The 20,528-nt window shown below is 36.6% G+C and overlaps 4 protein-coding genes across 11 annotated transcripts in view; 1 reads left to right on the top strand and 3 right to left on the bottom strand.

The window, feature by feature from the left end:
* itpr1a (inositol 1,4,5-trisphosphate receptor, type 1a) overlaps positions 1–1,405 on the top strand; it is a 32,389-nt gene extending 30,984 nt beyond the window's left edge. For all 4 annotated transcript variants that reach the window (XM_079884547.1, XM_079884545.1, XM_079884546.1 and 1 more), the window contains 2 exons: positions 491–652; positions 839–1,405. In XM_079884547.1, coding sequence (XP_079740673.1) covers positions 491–652; positions 839–925 — 249 coding nt within the window. In that variant the 3' untranslated portion in view covers positions 926–1,405. The remainder of the gene's footprint in view (positions 1–490; positions 653–838) is intronic.
* A 103-nt stretch (positions 1,406–1,508) lies between these two features.
* Positions 1,509–12,431, bottom strand: pfkfb4b (6-phosphofructo-2-kinase/fructose-2,6-biphosphatase 4b). Of its 2 annotated transcripts, none has more exons than XM_079884618.1 (14): positions 12,003–12,431; positions 6,057–6,173; positions 5,870–5,966; positions 5,678–5,744; positions 5,147–5,221; positions 4,948–5,004; positions 4,691–4,812; positions 4,371–4,578; positions 4,133–4,279; positions 3,951–4,055; positions 3,736–3,865; positions 3,592–3,654; positions 2,812–2,876; positions 1,509–2,717 (listed from the first exon to the last, which is right to left on the bottom strand). In XM_079884618.1, the coding sequence occupies exons 1-14, from the start codon at positions 12,049–12,051 to the stop codon at positions 2,658–2,660; spliced, it is 1,362 nt and encodes a 453-aa protein (XP_079740744.1). In that variant the 5' UTR covers positions 12,052–12,431; the 3' UTR covers positions 1,509–2,657. The 2 variants fall into 2 exon arrangements, with proteins under 2 accessions (XP_079740744.1, XP_079740743.1); XM_079884617.1 differs by lacking the exon at positions 12,003–12,431 and adding an exon at positions 8,343–8,579.
* A 431-nt stretch (positions 12,432–12,862) lies between these two features.
* Positions 12,863–17,146, bottom strand: LOC307166351 (uncharacterized protein). Its single transcript, XM_079884654.1, has 9 exons — positions 17,030–17,146; positions 16,140–16,271; positions 15,114–15,203; positions 14,755–14,842; positions 14,562–14,661; positions 14,093–14,393; positions 13,947–13,995; positions 13,764–13,858; positions 12,863–13,209 (listed from the first exon to the last, which is right to left on the bottom strand). Exons 1-8 carry the CDS (start codon positions 17,105–17,107, stop codon positions 13,818–13,820), a joined length of 879 nt encoding a protein of 292 aa, XP_079740780.1. The 5' UTR covers positions 17,108–17,146; the 3' UTR covers positions 12,863–13,209; positions 13,764–13,817.
* A 184-nt stretch (positions 17,147–17,330) lies between these two features.
* Positions 17,331–20,459, bottom strand: efcab12 (EF-hand calcium binding domain 12). 4 transcript variants are annotated; one of them, XM_079884628.1, is made up of 7 exons: positions 19,974–20,459; positions 19,629–19,769; positions 19,344–19,515; positions 19,172–19,260; positions 18,607–18,802; positions 18,320–18,479; positions 17,331–17,865 (listed from the first exon to the last, which is right to left on the bottom strand). In XM_079884628.1, exons 1-7 carry the CDS (start codon positions 20,370–20,372, stop codon positions 17,646–17,648), a joined length of 1,377 nt encoding a protein of 458 aa, XP_079740754.1. In that variant the 5' UTR covers positions 20,373–20,459; the 3' UTR covers positions 17,331–17,645. The 4 variants fall into 4 exon arrangements, with proteins under 4 accessions (XP_079740754.1, XP_079740752.1, XP_079740751.1 ...); XM_079884626.1 differs by having other exon boundaries at positions 19,362–19,515; positions 19,974–20,428; XM_079884625.1 differs by having other exon boundaries at positions 17,579–17,865; positions 19,172–19,245; positions 19,974–20,428.
* Between the last annotated feature and the right edge of the window lie 69 nt (positions 20,460–20,528).

Raw genomic sequence — 20,528 nt, 5'->3', positions numbered from 1 at the left:
CTTATCATGAGGCTTTTACGAGAAAACATTTAGATATGTTTGTGTGCGATCTGATACTAATCAAGCTGAAGCTCATTGGCCTTAGCAGGTCAGTAGTGTTTTTTTCTCCAGTTTGCAGATGGTATTAAAAAAAAAACAGCATATGAATGTCAAGAACACATACAGGTCATATTTCACCTCAAAATCAAGACCCAAAGAAAAAAATGTATATACATAGTATATATATATATATATAATTGAAATATAAATATAGTTTTACATTTGAATGTGTGTATAATTGTAGTAATTATGTATAATTATAGTAACTTTTAAGAATATATTATCATTCATATATATATATATATATATATATATATATACATATATATAGAGAGAGAGAGAGAGAGAGAGAGAGAGAGAGAGAGAGAGAAATTAAACCACCAAGGCAGCTAAATAAAACCATAAATCGTTTAATGTTTATCGGTGCATGACCTCTTTAACCCCCATTCAGGAACACAATTTGGACTGGTTTCCTCGAATGAGGGCCATGTCTCTGGTCAGCAGTGATGGAGAGGGTGAACAGAATGAACTACGCAGTCTGCAGGAGAAACTAGAGTCCACAATGAGGTTGGTCTCCAACCTGACCAATCAGCTCACAGAGCTCAAAGAGCAGGTGAGTGTGCGACTTGTTTAATAAAGGTGTGCGAGTACACACTATAAATTCTTAGAAAGTTTTTTTTATAAAACAAAAATAGCCTGTACTGCACCTAAATTGCATGAGCTGTCAACTTGTGGTGTGAGGTGTGTATATCTAACTTAATTGTTTTGTTTGAACTCATCCTTGTGTGTCAATCTTTAGATGACAGAGCAGAGGAAACACAAGCAACGGATTGGTCTGCTGGGAAACCCCGCCCACCTCAATATCAACCCACAGCAGCCGGCATGAGAGGCGGGGCCTGAGGTCTGACTGACATAATGGAAGCACCAATCAAGCATATAGTGCTTAAAAGCATGTTATATTGTTTTAGTATGGACTCTAACATGGCCATGAAGTCATACTTGGATCTGTACAATCAAAGGACTTGAATCGTGATATTTTGGCCCTCATTGCTGTATGAGGTGGTATATTAATTTTAAGCACTGACATGATCACAAGAATCTTTGCACTGTGTATAAGTATAGTATTATAGGATGCTTTCACAGAGTGGTTCTCAGAATTATGTCCCTCTGGTTTTCTTCGCACCTTTTTATCAAAATGGATTCAGTTTGAGATTAATATAATGTGTGAAATGTTTGTATATTTTTCCCTGTATATTTATTTTGATGTTTTGATATTTCTCTCTTTTAGAATTTCTATTACTGTGATTGATTGACATACATATGGAATGTTTAATAAACGCCTACATTGATTAAAATCTTTTTAGACAAGTTTCTAGTGAGTAAAAAGTAAAAGTTGGGTTCACTTTATAGGAACATGTCTGCTATGAAGATGCAAAAATAAGTAAATTCAGCAGAACTTGGAGACAATATTACATATGAAAGAATGATTTAATGAGAAAATGTGACATTGTGCATCAAATTTGAGAACCATGAGCTTCAAGCACATTAGCATATTCAGCCCTACTGGTCACAGCGACCCACAGGACAGAATAAATCACAGATTCACAGAGCTCTTCACATTTGGTTCTCAGATGTGCTCTTCAAATAATAGATGAAGAAAAAAATCTCCTGGTAATAAGCATGACAATAATTGAGATGAACACGTTTCAATCACTTTATCTCCTTAAACACTAGACTGTAGAGTAAAAAAAATAAAATAAAAATTTAAGCACAAATCAATTTCAAATATATAGTTGAGATTTAAGAAATTGTTTTTTTTTTTTTGTCCAAAAATAGTTAAAGAAAATTATAAGTATGCTTAATGTGCAAAAAAACAAACTATTGTAACAAGACTTTAAAAATGTAAACATTATATTTTGCTTTTGCAGGAAATGTAACAGAGGTAATATATTTGAAAATTTCTTGCAACATTGAGCATTTTTAAAACGCTCACGTCACAAGTCTGATAGGAGTTGCAACATCCCAGTGGTTTCAATACTGTACAAAGTAATGTTCATGTGCGCTGATAAATCTGCAGTCATTTTTTTAAAACCAAGTTAGTATTCTATTTTTATGAATAGCATTTAGTGTTAAATGAAAGCCAAATCACTTAATTTAAACTCCAGTGTGTGAATGACTGAGATGTAAAGTATTGCATAAAGAAATGTGAAGCCAGAAAGCAAATCAAAAAACAAAAACATTAAACAGTCATTATGTGAAGACACACACACACACACACACCTGCACCGATCATTTAGTCCCACATACACAAAAAATCGTTAATGATTCTAGCAAAAATCTTAAGTAGAAATGTATAGAAACAATACCTACACGTGTGAACGCACACTCACACCCCAACACTAGGGTTATTAAATCAATAACTGGATTCCAGTCACCTGTGTGGCAATTGAGAAGAGAGAAAATACAAATCTAAGTCCTAAAGGTGCTCATCTTCAGGACTCAAAACTGACTTTCTGCCCAATGTTTTCAAACACAAAGAAACCAATAAGAGGAGTCACATAAAAAGGATGGAAGAGCATGATGGAGTGTTGCTGATGAACAGGATGTGATGTCATAGGTCAATAGTGGGCCGGAACAGTGAGAAGAGCCTCTTCTGCCAGACGGGAGATGTCCACATTCTGTCACCGTCAAAGAATGGATTTTTAATTTATGTTCAAAAACCGACAGAATTAATATATTTATACATGTAAAATGACTGTCTGGTTTTCTTACCTCAGGTTTGTCTCTGTGAGTGTTCACTGCTTCTACATTAAGATAGATTGACTCCACTTTACAGCCTAGTGCAGGAGAGAATCTAGGTTACATTAAAGTACATTTCAAGAGGTCACGTTTCCAGGTAATTAAATGAACTCTTCAACAAATAAGACACCAGGGAGAAATGCTCCCTCAAGGATTCTGCAAATTTCTCAATGCGTCTTTGAACTGGTTTCATAAATCACTGCTGTAAAATCCTCTCTAAAACTACTTAAGGTCGGCTCTCCACGTTCTGTTCTTAGTGTTAAATTACTCAATAGTTTTTGCTGTCAGTGCTGTTGTTTCACACACAACACCATCACCTCTCATGGAGAGTCAAGGTCGTCTTAAACGTACAGTAAGCACATTCTTTTTTCTTTTTTTTACTTAATTTTGGACTCGCATAAATCTATTATACTGATTCAGAAGAATAGAAAATAAAGAAAATGTTTGTCTGAAAACATTTCTTGTTAAGGTTTATATTTTGTGAGCCCAGTATGGAACATTAATGTCCTTTGTCAGAACATGCCTGTTTTATACTTGTGCTACAATTGTGTGACCTGTGCTATGTTCAAAAAAAAGTTAACGTAAAGCCCTTTAATAATGAATCATTCATTTTTGGTAATGTGCATGGCTACGTACATATGAGATATTGAGATCATAACCAATCTCAAATTTCATTTTTGTGTGAAGATACAACAATATGCTGCTCACATGCACAATAAATGCCTATGTGTGTGAGAGAGATGAGTTTCTCACCATAAGCCACAGGAGTAAGCTTCAGGACTGTGTGTAGAGGACATTTCAAATACGGAAGCTCTTCTGGAAGGCAAATAAAAAGGTTAAAGATCATAACAATATGAAAATATTTCATTGACCACGATCATGTTCCCGTCCACACACCTGCACTCTTGTCCAAGAAGTAAGCAAGTAGACAACGCATAACAGCCTGATGACAAATAACCAAAACGTTCTCCTGACGTTCAAGCTCCATAATGACGGGCTCCAACCTCTGGACCAGATCCTCATAAGACTGTAAAGAGAGAGAATGTTACATTTTCTCAGATTTAATAAGGATTTTTTTTCTAATTGACTGTAAATCTAGCTTTTCAACACACCTCTCCTTTAGGGTAGCGGTACCGATATTTGTCCTGGTCTCTGAGGGCGAACTCCAGAGGAAAATGTTCCTGGATCTCCTCATACATCATCTCCTCACACACACCCTGCACACAAGCTGAAAGTCACTGACTTGGTACTTTTAAATGCGATTACAAAGAGAACATCATCGTATACCACTTACAGCATCAATCTCATTGAGAGCTTTCCATTGTTCATACGGTACACCTAACGATTCGGCGGTCTGAATGGTCCGCTTCATCTGACTCGTCCACACCTTGAGATCCTTTATATTCTGATCCTGAATAAACCTCCCTAGACCCTGAGCAAACTGAGACATACGAGAAACAGAAAGAGAGTTGATGAATCCAAAAGACCGATCTAGTAGACATTCTCTCACAGACACATATACCATAACGCACCTCTTTACCACGGGGCGACAGGCCTGAATCCCCTCCGATGCGACCTCTGACGTTAAGGTCGCTCTCTCCATGGCGACAGAGGTAGATGGAGCGTGGTGTGATGTGGATGTTCATCAGATAATAAACGATTCTGCTCTGAATGTGGTCGAGCACGCGGTTCACCAAATACCGCTGACCCACGTCCATTATCTTAATGTATGACAACTCTCTGTAAGAAAATACACAACATTTAAGAAACAGAACACAAACTGCATGCTGGATTTACTCTCGGGGGGAACACGTTCTCAGAAAGAGGGAACCAATGAAATTGGATTTCTGACCTGTCTAGGTTTTCATCCAGTGGCTGGTAACTGGTTTCATAGCATTTGATCCTCTTCATAAAGTCCTGGATGGCTTCTTCAGTGTTACGGTCAGTGTAGTCAGGACTTCCCAACTTCACCTGCTGTTCTCCAACACACAAAAAGAAGAAATTAATGCTGGGATAATTAGATTTTTTAAAAAATCATCCAATTGCTGATTAAAATCACTGGAATATTATAACTTTGAATCATTTGTCAGTATTTAATCACTGCCTTACCACAATGTTCTCTGCAATTACTTTGGGGTCTTCACACAAAGACTCAACAAAAAACACCTAAGGAAAAAAACAGAGACTTGAAGATAAAAACTAGTGGGAGTAAAACAGTGGGGAAAAAAACACTGTTGTGATTTAGCCTTCTACAAAATAATGGCAAAGGTTTATGAATTTCACATGACTGTGCAACATGGCGTTTTACCTTATAGCCATTTTGTTCTGCAAATCTCATGATGGTGGCCCTCCGTTCTCTGGTTGTGTTCGTAGCATCAAACACCTGAAAAATCAGCACTTATAAATATGATTTTTTTTTGTTCTTGATAAAAAGAAAATTATCTTATGCCCACCAAGGCTGCATTTAATTGATAGAAAACCATAATATCATAATACTTTGAAATAGTATTGCAATTCAAAAGAACTGTTTTCTATTTATATTTTAGGAGGTAATTTATTCCTGTGATGGAAAAGCTGAATTTTCAGCATCATTAGTATTTAGTGTCACACAATTCCCTTAGAAATCATACTAATATGCTAGTTTGCTCAAGTAACATTCCTGATTATTATCAATGTTGTGATGCAAATTATTTGATAAACAGCTCAAAACAGCATTAATTTGAAACAGAAATCTTAACATTATAAATCTTTTATGGTCACTTTTGATCAAACTGAATGTGTCCTTGCTCAATAAATGTATTAATTTCTTTCAAAAAAATAAAAATAATAATCTACTCACAGCAACCTGGCCGCCCTCAACACTGAGGTACTGTCTGACATCATTGAGTGCTGTCGAAGCACACTGCCTGAAAACCAATTTTTTTTTTTTTTTTTTTTTTAAATCATATGACAACACAAAATGCACAACAACAGCAAAAATATAAAAACAAGCGTCCACAAACAAAACACACTAAAACATGCTGAATCTTACTTTCTTATCTTCAGCCCTTCCTCATTATCAGGACGAAAGAATTCAAAGCTCTTGTAGATTTTCACACATTCCCTCCTATACTGTCCCACATTGAATTCTGCAACAACAAAAACAACAACACAGATTGGCTGTAAACTTAATGTTTAATTGTTCATAAGTATGTGAGCATTGTGCATCATTACCGTACCTTGTGTTGGTACACCAATCCAGTTGAGGTAGCGTGTGAGTTTTTTAGAGATGTAGGTTTTTCCTCTCGCTGGCAAGCCCACCGTCACAATGAGAGTAGGACAGTTGGTCATGCATACTGCCAAGAGACAAAGAAAGAGAATAAAAATACATCTGTAAATATCAACTGTGTACAGCAGAAAGGAGAGTGAATTCTGTCTTTGCTTCATTTTCAGTTAGTATAAAAAATCTGACAGAGCTAACCAGAGTCTATTGTTGGTCAGAGACGTGAAGCGTCTCTGCAGCTTCTGAAATCATTTTTATTTGTTTATGTTTTGATGTTCATAAATCTATTCTGATTATTGTGAAATAGTCTTTGGAAATTCATTGCCTTTATACTTTTACCTTGACCAAACCAACCAAAATATTGACATGCAAAATGATTTCTGCAGAATTATATCAATTTATGGCCGGGACTAAATCTTTTGATTTATATACAATGTAACAAACTCAAATTCTACCTCTTTTTTAATACATTTGCTTCAATCCTTCTGATACTTATTTGACTTATAAGATATTTTATTTCCTGTACTTAAACTCTAAAACTCATTACTCATGGTTATCAAGCTCTTCTCAATATCTGCTGATTTCTCCTGAACCCTCAAAAACTGAGAGATCATGTGCACACGGTGTATTTTATTTTCTGCTGACTAGTTCAATAGGAAACATACTGAGACTGTACAGATTGTGCTGCATGGACAGCTTATTCAACCAGGTTCATGGAGTTCAAAACAAATCTGCTAATTAGATGAAAATCAGCATATAATTAAGTAAAACCATACTTAAACCCTAAAACCCTCTTTATGTGCAGCCTTCGCTCAGCAAACCTGCTCTTAAAAGGCTATAAACTTCCTCTTAAAATCCTGTATGGCAACAGCTTTGGTTTGACAGTGATCTGGGAAGAAGAAGAAAAAAAACCTCAACTGCTGCACAGTTACTTTTTGCCCATTTAAACGCAACAGGCCCCAAGGAATTTAAAGGACATCCCTAAAGTCAAACCACAATCCTGATTTCCAGCAGGAGACGAGAAAACACAATTTCCACTATGAAATAATTCCAAAAATACTTCCAAAAGGATCATGATCAAAGACACACATTGCTGAGATTGCTTTGATTAAAGACCAAGAGGTGTAGAATATTAAATATTACAAAATATACAATTGTATCCCAGTAGCCAAGAAAACTACAAGACTGTGAAGAATTGTTACATTCTGTTTATCAAAAACGCTAGGTCACATTATCTCATGATGTTTATCATCAGAGACCAGCTGTTCCGTGTTCACACGCTGCACACATGGGCCGCGAATGTTGATGCGCCATTGACCAATCAGAGACAGTCTATAGTCAGGGTTCAGCCAATAGAACACCAGCAACGCAAAACAATGCATGCAGCCATTGTACCGGTCCGGTAATGAAAACATGCCCGCGTTGTGCTTGCATCTCACACAGTACAGGATATTCAGCGAATATGCTCGTGATGCCGAGTTGATACTGATATATGAAGTAAATAAGCAAATAGAGGGAGGGGCTGCGGAGCTGATAGTGATACAGCACTTTAGGCTTGTGATGCTTTGGACACATGTTATTCTCAAACACTCAGGGTTTGCTCATACCAGACACGCGGGAGGAAAAACTGTAGCTAAATAAAGAACTTAGACTGGAGCTTCAATGTAACTTAGCCTACTGTACTTTATCTAACCGGCAGATTTCGGTGCATGCTGACTGCATAATTCCCGTCTTATTATGCTGCGCCTACTGGTTTCACTGGGTTTACTTACAGTGCTTCATCTTTAAATGCAAGGCTACGAAGTGCAATTGGAATAGTAGAAGAAATTTCGAAGAAATTACCTGATAATTAAATCAATGAGATACAAACAAGCACATAATGTGAGGCTTTTTCTAAATACAGAACATGCACCATTACTTCCGCACCGGGAGCATTTTATTACTCAACTCCAGATGGTAACTTTAACATATAACATGTAACATATTCCCACATATTTCCTCCAAACCTAAAAGATACATCACATGAGCCCTGGGTAACTTACTTAAATCAAACGTAAAATGTAACAGATGCGCGTACATGCATGCAAGTATATCATTAATTAAGCGGGAATTTGTCAAATAAATAAATAAATAAAAATAAGGCGTTTGGGACAATTGCATATAAAGCAAACACATATACATAACCACATTGTCTCTGATGATTTAGTCGTGAAAAGCTGGTATTTGACAAAAGCTAACATACCTCTCTTTTGAGAAATGTGTTTTTCCGGCAGCCCGTTCTTGCATGGCATCCATATTTTCCGCAGTGGGTTTTGTGTAAGCTCTCTGGGAATCGCCATGATAATATCTTCGTTTGAACTCATCCTGGCTGTGTTATCATGACCCGGTTCTTCAGAGTTCTACCACTGATCTCTGTTACTGAGCGAACTGAAGCTGAGCTGCTCACGGTGGGCTGTGTAACATGTCATATCGGCTGAGCGTTATCGATGACAGACTTTACCGTAATACCAACAAAAAACGCGCAACTGCTACAAAAAAGTTTCATAATCAGGCAGACTAGGTGCATAAACACAGCCACTACTTTTGAGTTAAAATGAGATCAATTTACGTTTTTATCTGATTTTAGAAAAAGTATAACCAGTTAAGCAAATTAGATGAATAACTTGTAAGACTATACGTATTTCATTAAACTGGCCAATAATATATGAATAAAACTGATTATTTTAAGTTGAATACTCAATCTTTTCTTATGAGAACGAAAAAGTCCCCTTACAATTTAACATGATGTCTAACATGATTTTTATTTTCGCTGAATAGAGGTGCTTTGCACGCAAAAAATATTTTATAATATTAAATATTTTAAACTCGTTTACAAGAGTCGTTATTATTAGTACTGGGTTAGAGGGTAGCCTACACATGCGCTGGAAATTACACAATTTACAGTACAAATATCACAATGTATCTCGTGTGTTGAAATCTACCGTAAAACTACTCAATGATGTGGCCAAACAAACAAAAAACTGATCAGGAAGGCAAACAAGAAGTAAGTCAAGTGATCGCAGAAGTTTGAAGGAAAAAAGCTCTGCTGCTGTTCACATGGATTGCACATGGGTCGTGAATGATGATGTGTCTTTGTCCAATCAAAACCCCTCGACAGAAATGAGTCGACCAATAGAATATCAAAAACACTGCACGAGGAGGTGAGGGGCGCCGTATGGCAAATATCTACAAGACTTGAACATTCTGTTCTTTTTCGCCACCAAACCCGTAAATAATATTACTAAGAACTTTGCCCTATAAATATATACGCAGAAAGTACAGGTCCCATCATTGGAAGCAAACATTTAATGTTTTGTATGGTCTTCCCTGCTGAAAAAAACAACAACAGCTAAAGTCAGCTGGTTAGCTGGTGTTTCAGCCTGGTCATAGCTGGTTTTAGAAGGAATAAGAAAAAGAGCACCTTCCTCTCTTTAAAAGCTTTTTTTGTGCATAGTTTTGAGAAAAAGTGTAGTATCGAGTAAGGAAAGGTAAGGATTTTAGACCATCATAAGCAATATTTCTTGCTGTACATAAACTATATCAGTTTATATAGGTTTACTAAAAAATAATCATACATATAGGCCTATACATACTGTAATATTAGCTAATATGCATAAGCATTTATAATACAATTAAATTAGCTAATGTAGCTACACTTCAGTCAAACGTCAAATAATAGCCTAGTAAGTCATCAAAATAATGTAACAACACAAATCAAAGTATTTTTAGTGACCAAAAAAGTTAAACAAATAACTTATTTTAGCCAGCCATTGAACCAGCTTAAAATGCTTTTTAAACATTTCCATGTCTGCTGGTCATTTGTTGGCTGCTTTTCCTTTATTATCCAGTCCAACTCATCCATTAAAAAATTCTTTCAACCATTTTAGAATAAGCCTGTACATTAAAAGGTCAGATGTGTCTAAACTTAGACTAGTAGTGTATTTATTGTTAGTGGGTTTTGCAGGTGCTGCAGAGGGATATCCTGCGGATGGGATATAGCATACTCAACAGAAAATAGTTCAACAAAACAGCAGGATAATAGGGCCATCTTGTGGTTGGATGATGAATCACACTTGTGTAAAAGATGTAGGCCTAGGCCAATGTCGTTAAAGTGAATTCAAGATTTTTCTAAAATATATACAGGCTATAATTATTCTTTAAAAAAAAACATCCACAGTTATTTTTTTAACTAGATGGCAAAGACACAAAACAGGTGATGAAGAAAGAAAGGGAGGGGAAAAAGGTGAGTGTCCAGTCAGCGGGTCAAGAGGACTAATCTCCTTAGACAGGTGGACAGCAGCGAGCTGCTCAGGTACACAGACACTCATATATTTTCCACCTGAGATCTGTGTGTGGTTATCAAAGACTATTTTTTTTAGAATTAAGTAGGCATTAGGTCCACAGAAAGATGAAAAAATATAGTTTGTAAAATAATATTTAGATTATTATAGAATCATTATGTAAAAGGTTTTTACACAGTGTACAGCACAATTTCACCATCCAGCCAGTTTTTGAAAAAAGACGTCACTATCAAATTCTCTAGTTTGAGAAAATGTTGTTTTCTTAAAATTTTAAATATTCCCGCAATCCCCGCCTGTTAATTTTGAGTTTATTAAACGAGCATTGTGAATGTTTTTCAAAAATAGTCTTTCCCTTTCCCTTTCCTCGAGATGTCAACCGCCCACATAGCAGCCTGTGACATCAGAGGCAGAGCCTTTTAAACTCAGAAACAGATGAGAGTGTTCTGTGTATGGGAGTGGGCTGAAACTGCATTAGGTGTGTATGCAGCTAGTGATTCAGCAGATTTTGCACATATAACATACAGATTCAATAGACATGCAAAGACACGTACACAAACGCAGACACAAAACACGAGTTAGACCTGAATCCTTAAATGGGATTGGAGGAATAGAGCTGAACTTTCACACAGATAACCAGAAAGGGAGAGGGAGCAAGACAGAGATGGAGAGTGTGCCACACATGAGCAAGAAATAAACAGCATAAGGAGGAGGAAAATGGGAAAGCACAAAAGGAGGAACAACAAGAAAAGTATAAGTAAAAAGAGAGCAGATAGGAGGAAGTACATATCTCGGGAAAGAAAAGATAAACAAAAAAAAAAAGAGATAAATTATCACATGGGTCACAGACCACAGTAAAATGTATTGGCTCTACACAAAGGCCTGAAATATTTTGATATTGTTGCCCGGGTGTGTTACCATAGTAATCCACCCACCAATAGGACTGCTGACACACCTTAATCAGATCTGCTCTGAAAAGCCCTGTCCACCCCTTTGTCTTAAACCAGCACACTAAAACACATTATATTGGACAGTACAGTTGCACAGTACAAAGAAATATCTGTATCATGGTTATTTTTGGGTGATAGTTCAGTTGCAATTCTGACTAAGCTAAGGAGGCACATACCATGCATTTTGATCTAAGAACGCACACACACACACACACACACACAATTCTCCTCATTCTAACATACTCTGACCGATTTGTCTTGCATACTCATGCCAGCTTAGTAACACTCAGTGTGTGCCTTTCATAATGACAAATTCTTATTTAACCCATGCTGCTAAATATACAAAATCTTATATATAAAACACAAGTAATACATGTGTAGATCATCCAATAATTTTCGTTTTCTAAGGTTATTATAAAGTTTGTTTACTGACCATTAGAAGTCTTCCCCCATGCATTATTTACAACAAATCAAAGTAGATAGATAGATAGATAGATAGATAGATAGATAGATAGATAGATAGATAGATAGATAGATAGATAGATAGATAGATAGATAGATCTGACACAACTGACCCGCGCACACGGTTGCTGAATGGAAGATACCGTATCTTACCTGTCCCGTCGCGGTCTTGTCCGTCTCGAATGCGGCTAGAATTCCTCATCGTCCAGGTTATAATAAAGAACAGCGGGCGGCTAATGTCTTCAGGCACGGGCTTTTGTGGAAGAGCTTGTAGTTGTCCCCGTTGGTTCGCGGAAACATTGCTTTAGAAGCGCAACGGTACAGGATTTGTGTGCGCGTTTATAACAGACGCGCGTCTAAAAACAGCCACATGGGACTCCCAGACTTCAGAGAAGCAGATTGAGGGCAGAGTAACGCCTATAACGCTTACACTCATTATGTAATTTCAGATGAGTTGCTTTACAATAGATTAATTAAAATGAGCTGTAGATAATGAAATTCAGTGCAACATGTTTCTCTCGCTACGCCTATTCTAATCCACTTACAGAAACGGAACTGTACATACTGTTCATCTTTTAAACTAGTAATGCACACTTCCATTGGGTCAACTTCAAGAACCCAAGGGCAAAATGTGATGATAATGCTGCCATTTATCAATCAGTGAGGGAAGAAATCTCAAAGCTGATAATTTATCAGTCACTATCACACAGAACATTATACATTTTGTGCTGTCATTGTCTAATGCTGTCATCATAGCTCTAAAAAAACACTTTATTTATTCATTCTACGTAAATGAAGAAAAGTCACTATGATAAATAGTATTCAAAAAGTATTTGGATATAAGCTAAAAAAATGTATGAATGCCATACACTCCACCCAAAAATGAAAATTCTGTCATCATTTACTCCTGTCCTCTCTGCATGACTTCTATGAAACACAAAAGATATTTTGAAGAATATTGGGAAGTGGGAACCAAACAACATTAGAGCCCATTGAATGGACAAAAACACTGAGACATTTCCTAAAATATCTTTTTATATCACAGAAGAAAGTCATACGGGTTTTGGAACGGCACTGTAAGTGGGTGGAGACGGAATATCCCTTTACAGCATATAACACAAGTAAACATTTCAAGCAAACATTTCACAAAAATTAATTTATTTAGGTTTTAAATAGTCAAAATTAAGACTAAGTATTTAGACACTTTGTAGTTGTCTTCAGTTCAGAAACTAAATTAGATTTGATTTACTTCACTGCATCATTTTCATAAAAAAAAGAACCACATTGTGGTGCTGAGATTATATAAAGATATATATTCAATGTGTAAGTGTTCGGAGGGAATAGTGATAACATGACCACACTGTAAAAAATATTTTCATGATTTGTTATCACAACTTTTAATCTTTTGTCAAATCAACTTAGATAATTAATGTGGTTCAGATAACATATATTTTGAAGTTCTATTTATTAAACCATAATCTTTTGTCAAATCAACTTAGATAATGTTGTTCAGATAACATATATTTTGAGTTTCTATTTATTAAACCAATCTCTTTGTTGCATTAACTCAATTTTTTAATTTCAATGAACTCAAAATTTTAAGGCAACCAGGTAACTTACATTTTTAAGTTAAACCTTTAACTTAAAAATGTAAGTTACCTGGTTGCCTTAAAATTTTGAGTTCATTGAAATTAAAAAATTGAGTTAATGCAACAAAGAGATTGGTTTAATAAATAGAAACTCAAAATATATGTTATCTGAACAACATTATCTAAGTTGATTTGACAAAAGATTATGGTTTAATAAATAGAACTTCAAAATATATGTTATCTGAACCACATTAATTATCTAAGTTGTTTTGACAAAAGATTAAAAGTTAAGATAACAAATCATGAAAATATTTTTTTACAGTGCAGATCCTTCTTTTGCTGTGTCATATAGTCCCTTATGATGGAGAGGATGGTGGTTTTAAAGGTAATCATCATAGCCAGATTCATCCTCGGTGCCAGCTGTAAATATAGAAACATGTCTGCCATATTTAGTAGTCCTTACGGAGAAAACTGAGTCAAACAAATTAGATTTAGACAGAGGAGTTACCATTATTATGAAAAGTTTGCTTCATTCCAGCTGAGGAGTGATCTTTAACCTACAACAAACACATTTTGATATAAAATTATATGAAACAGGTATTTACATACATTTTAGTACTTCATACAGTATATGAGCGATATGAGCACACTTACAGCTGAGCTTAGAGGGGCTGTGGGAGCGTGGTAAGATGGAGGGGGTGGAACCCCTGATGGAACAGCAATGGGGGAGGTAAAGTGTTGCATGCTAGAACTGCGATTCAACTTCAGCATGGCTGTCCTGGCATGAAGGGGAAGAGGTGGGAGGGGCCCTTTCCTCTGGGCGAGCGAGATCGACTCTTCGTTAACGCTGGAGAGAGTCTGCGATGAGTTATTTATTTGGCTGGACTTGCTCTCTGGAAATGTTGCATCTGAATCAAGATGGTGTGGAACTCTGGATGCACTTCTAAGAGAAAACCTATACGACCAGAATCAGAACTTTACTTTGAAACAATTCTCAGAAATTGCTAGTAAATTTCACAATTACAAAGAAACAGTAAGTAACATAATTTCTTGCAAAACTTTATGTTTATGTATGCACTAATCATCAGAGTCTAAGGTTGCCTGTCTGTGTTTTGTTTCTCACCTCTTTTGCACTTCATGTCCTCTAAGACATTTGTCAAGCTTGTCTTTCCAATCAGAAACAGCCCCCACACTGTATCTGCGTGTGAGTCCCGAGTGAGATGCTGGAGAAGAGAGAAACAGCAGGTGTAATGGGGCTCGGATACACATTGTTCTTTATTTGATGTGATTTGTGAGGAGTGTTCAGAGTGGCAGACCTTTGTTGTCACTGATCTGCTTCTGCATAGCAGTGTAGAACTGCTTGGCCTCACCTTCGTCCGCAAAGTTTATTCCTATCTGACACTCCTGCATGAACACACACATTTGGTTTCCATCATGATGAAGACTTTCCATTGACTTCTATTGTTCAGCTAACAATATTTCAGATACCCTAACCTAAACCTGAATGTTAGCTTTTTTTTTTTATCATGATTAAGGCATTTAGTTTGCTTGGTTGGTCAAAACCATAATGTAGTCAAAACCTGATGCATATAAACACGCTACTGTGTGAAGCGAGATACTCTGAACAGTCTTAGAATTAGACTTGGAGTTTAAAAGCATTGCATTTGTCACTCACATCACCAGGAAAGGTGTGGAAATAAGCACACGTTTCTGAGTACTCAAATGGTGTATACAGCTCCTGTTCCCATTGCAGCTTGGCCTTTTGCTGAGAGAAAGAGAAAAACCACAGTCACACAGAACCTGAGAGAAGAGGTGGTACCAAAAAAGTAGTAGCATCCCAATAAGAAATGGGCTAAACATCCAATGTAGAACCATTGCACAATGGATTGAAATGGAAATAGGGCAGACAATCAATAAAGAGATCTCTGAATGAATGAATAATGCATGCAAATAAGCCCATAGAGTAGAATCAGTACAAGCAAGGGTCTTTATACTGGAAAAAGGTCCTTTATTTTTAAAATGTTCTTCACACTAAGAAAGAAAATGGTTATTTTAGGAACTGTTCACTGTAAGGTTCTTCGGCATCACTGTGAAAACATCCATTTGGAACCTTTATTTATAAGAGAGTATTATATAATGTCAGGGTTATGAGATTTATGTGATGCAACATCAGAGTTAAATATATAAAAACACATTCTGTGTATTGGTATTTGTAGAAAACCTTTAGAGAAATGTACACAAAATCACATATTAATTTAATGTTTTAGTATTTAAAGGGATAGTTCCCCCAAAAATGAAAATGTTGTCATCATTTACTCACCGTCAAGTTGTTCCAAACCTGTATGAGTTTCTTTCTTCTGTTGAACAGAAAAAAATTGATTTTGAAGAATGTGTGTAACCAGACAGTTGACGGTAAGATACAATGAAAGTCAGTGGGTACCATCGACTGTCTGGTTACAAACATTCTTCAAAATATATTCTTTTGTGTTCAACAGAAGAAACTCATACAGGTTTGGAACAACTTGCCAGTGAGTAAATGACAAAATTTACATTTTTGGGTGAACTATCCCTTTAATATAAGAATTTATTGAAATGATTTCAACTGTTGATTCCTACAATTGTTTTTAGAAGGAATTATTTTACCATTTGGGATAAACACACTGAGTGGGTGTAAGCTCTCTGTAATATCTGTTAGCCTCACCTTAAGACAGTAGAGTCTCATGAATGTTGAATGAATGGATGTATCTTGCACCAGACATAAAACTCCAAAACTGTGACTTTTCCACTCCTTTTTCTCTGCAATTGCCAGCTGGACAATACCACATGCTAAAACCTGTAATGTACACAAAGAAACACACATATACATAAATATAGAGTGTGTCTCTAAAAATGCATGTTGAGTGCATATTCACAGACACACAATATCGTTTTAAAAATACACATTCAACCACAAGTATCCAGAAAGATCCAGTTGCACCACAGACAGTGCGGTCAGCGGTGTAGTTGTGCCATGTCTTTTTGCCTGCACAAATTTGCAGTTTTGTCGAAATATGCTGTTTGCATAAGTTTGCATAGTTGAAAAACAATTGTATGCGGCAGCCCTGGCTTCTACGGCTCTACTTGTGAATTATTAAAATAACCACCATGTGTTCTGTCTACAAACCAGAAAAACCAGTGATCAGTTAGGATCAGGATGTGTGAGGACAGCAGTAAAACATTATGAGCATTGCATGAACGTTCCAGAAAAAGTGAAAGAAATGCATGAAAAGAGCTAGAAAAAAGAACCAAGTGTTTTGATATCCCACTGGGTACTGTGGAGTTGGAATTATAATCTTTAGAATAAGAAACACTCACTTGAAAACATATACAACACACAGTAATGTGGAATGCAATACAGACCTGAAACTGTTTCTTATATATTCTGAATCTCACCTGAAAATTATGTCATTGAATGACATTTTAAACAACACACACACTATAGGCTAACTGTGAATTGTGGGAATGCAATAACAGTAATTCCTGCACAATGTATGGTTTATTTTAGAAATATATTTTGATCAATTGATGTATAACAAAAACAAGTGAACTCACACTGCAATCATGACTAAGTAAACTGCAGAGAAGGCCATTCTCACGAGTCGACAGGAGCGGACTCAAAATCCGTGACATCTCTTCGTCCACTGTCTTCTACAGTGTGCCGTTTCTGTTTTTTAAATTCACAGGTGTCCTGATCCATATCAAACAAATCAATCTGCTTTATACTTCCTAATGCAAATATCCTGACATCAGGAAAAACAACAGAGCTCTATTCACAAAACACACACACAAGTTATTTGTATGTTCATAATTCATTCTATATATATAAAAAAAAACAGTTTGAAGAGAAGATTTTACATTTTAGTATTTATTAAATCAAACATGGCTACTTGAGTCTACTTTGCATCACATATGAGAATATGTTGAGTGACAAAATAAAGACGTTAAAATAAAGACGACAAAATAAAGACCCGTGTGGCTAAAACTAAAAAGAGCAGCACATCTACAGAAGTATTTGAGTTTTTGCGTGCCGCCATAATGGTGGAAAGTCAAAACAACAATGTCATTGGACAATTCTTTTTTATGGAATATTGCAGTATTTTTAATAAATGATTTATCTTGTCGCAACTTCTGTTTCATGCCGACTTCATATAATACAGTCAAAAATGTTCTAGAGAGTGTACATCTTGCGAGCTTCAATATCTCCAGAGGTTGAGTATCCTAAATGATTTAAGGGCCAGTGTCCGGGACTTGGCGCAACAGTACGTTCAATACGCTGAAATAAAACCATTGCAGGAGAGTTCGTCACCACAGGCAGAAACAAGCGCACATGATCTTCCTTTCCAGGCCAGAAGGCATTAGGGTCCGCCCAGCGAATTGACTGCTTCTTCCTACAACACATATACAGACATAACTCAATACAAACACTCTTATTTAAGGCATACACTATTGTTTCAAAGTTTGGAGTTGGTAAGATTTTTTAATGTTTTTAAAAGATGCTCATCAAGGCTGTATTTATTTGATAAAAAAATACAGTAAAAACAGTAATAAACGTGAAATATTTTTGTTACCTGTTTTCTATTTTAATTTATTTTAAAATTTAAAATAGCAGCCATTACTGCAGTCTTCGGTGTCACGTGATCCTTCAGAAATCATTCTAACATGCTGATTTTCTTGTAATTTCTTATTATTATCAATGTTGAAAACAGTTGTGCTGCTTAATATTTTTTGTGGAAACCATAATATATGTTTTCAGGTTCCTTTGATGAATATAAAATTCAAAAGAACAGCATCGTCCTTGTCCCAATTAGTTGATTTATTTATTTTTGTCATAGAGAGACTTACATCGCTTTGTGGCCCTTATTTGCTCCACCTTCAACTCGGTGTGTTTTGGATGTCCTGAGGGATGTCAGGCCTTGTTCTTGTCCACCACAGCCTGACAAGTGACCTTTCCCTCCCAATTTGGAGCTGCTAGACAAGCTCATGTCACCAGGGTGCAACAGGACTACAGAAAGACACACTGTCAGGTTGCATTTGTATTCTGAATGCTTTTTTTTACAAGGGTTTAATATGTCATCTCGATATGTGCTTGTGTGTATGTGCAATTTCTATGTATTATTAAAAAAACATACCTTTCTGTAGAGTGGCTTGGCTCACATTAAGCCGTTGGCATTGCTCTATAGCTTTGAGGTATTCTCTAAAACGAAGTGTCCTGAAACGATCCACTTCTCTGCCCATAATGCCACCAAGAGAAGAAGGGCAAGAGGTCTTGGTGGCTGCCAAAACTCTCCTCATGATCACCAGCACCTCCACGTCCTGCATGCCCATCTAGAAACATTCACATTCAAAGATCTCTATTACAGATGTAACATAACTCAACTGACATAATTCAATACTGTAATTAATATTCTTTGAATACAAAACTATTAGTAAAAATTATAAATGTGTGATTATAATTATTTTAATTGCAGTGGTGGGAACATGGTACTGTGATGGTTTCTGTTGGTAATAAAATACTTTAATATTTACCATGGTATTACGTGATTACCATATACATGTACCTTAGCCTACTCCAAAGTATGTCAATAAATACCATGGAATTATTACCAGTTGTTGGTATGACGAAAAGGTTTTTTTCAAGCATAATCTTAACAAAAATGGACTGTGGTTGTTTTATATGATTATGTGTTGCAGTACCTCATCATATTTCTCCTCTAGTGAGATTCCATGTGTTGGAAGATGGTGTCTTGTCCAAGTCCCTTTCTCGTGGTCTGCGTTCCAATAACCTAAACATAAATACACAATACATTATGCTGTTACAAACTGAAAGAAATGTTCATAATAAGAACTATTTAATTTCTCCCTTTACCCCTTGACCAAGATATACCAGCGTTTGATTTGTGTTCTTCCCTTTCCTGATGCTTTCCGTTCCAGGCCAGGATCCCAGCAGCCAGGTTTTCCACAGTTACTGAGTTTCCATCCTCACTATTTAATGAGGACATCAGAACGTTCATCCGCTCAGGCTGTATGAAGAAGCCTTCCTACAAACCAAAACACACACTTTTTACTCCTACAATGTTCTTAAACTTGTGCAAAATCAAAAATATTAAGAATAAATCTATTGCCAACGCTATATGCATTGCACAATGCACACCTTCTTAAACAGAGCACAGAGGTCTACACGCTTTAATTTACCAGTCCCATACCAGTCCAAGAATTTGGAGAGATTGCAGGCTTCGCGAGCGCGCAGAAAGCTCTTCACTTCTTCAACTTCACGCATGAGCGCGCGCGGAGACTGTTATATAGAGACAAATGTAACAATACAGTAACATCCTGATCGGGCCATCAAATAAACAGTGCCCCCCAAAATATTTGGTTTACGAATTTGTTTCTAATGCAATAAAATTCTAACTTTTTGTAAGATTTTTAAGAGTGGCCTTTCTTTTAGCCACTTTTCTAGTTTGTAGCCTACTATATCAGTATCATATTATGTTCTTACAGTTGTTGTAACATCTGGTGGTGGTGGAGGGAAAATGCTTGTTTTTGAAGGGGGTGATGACATCCGCTTATCTTGACTGTCTCGTTCCGTAATGAGAACCTCCAGATCGGTGAGAATCGGTTTATTATGGAGCCATCTGCGAAGATCTCCCATACCGTCAAGCGCTTCTCTGAACGCTTTCCTGTCGCGGATCCAGTCCGGGTGTTCCGCGGGCTTGTCTCCGGGGAAGCGCGTGTAGAACTCAGCAGCGCCTCTGAGGTCTGATGTAGGTATTGGAGGTCGAGCGTCGAGGTGCTTCGGCTGCGGTCGAGCTGCGGGAAAGGTTTTTGCCTTATCCATGATATGCTTCCTAAAGGCACTTCCACTGCATTTTTGTGGTCTAAACGAACCACATGCCATTTGAAATAGGTACGTCTCTGTCAAATCACGTTTTTTTAACCGCCTGAATTCCTCTTCCAGCGTCGGATCACCCTGTAAGCACTCCGTCCCCAGAGCCATTATTGAAGTTTTAACACTGTGTAAAAAAAATCCTAAAGCTATTAAAATAAAGAGGAC

This window comes from Squalius cephalus, assembly GCF_949319135.1.
Source record: "Squalius cephalus genome assembly, chromosome: 10".
NCBI lineage: Eukaryota > Metazoa > Chordata > Actinopteri > Cypriniformes > Leuciscidae > Squalius > Squalius cephalus.
Note: the sequence above shows the minus strand (reverse complement) of the source record. Positions and strands in the feature narration are given on the sequence as shown.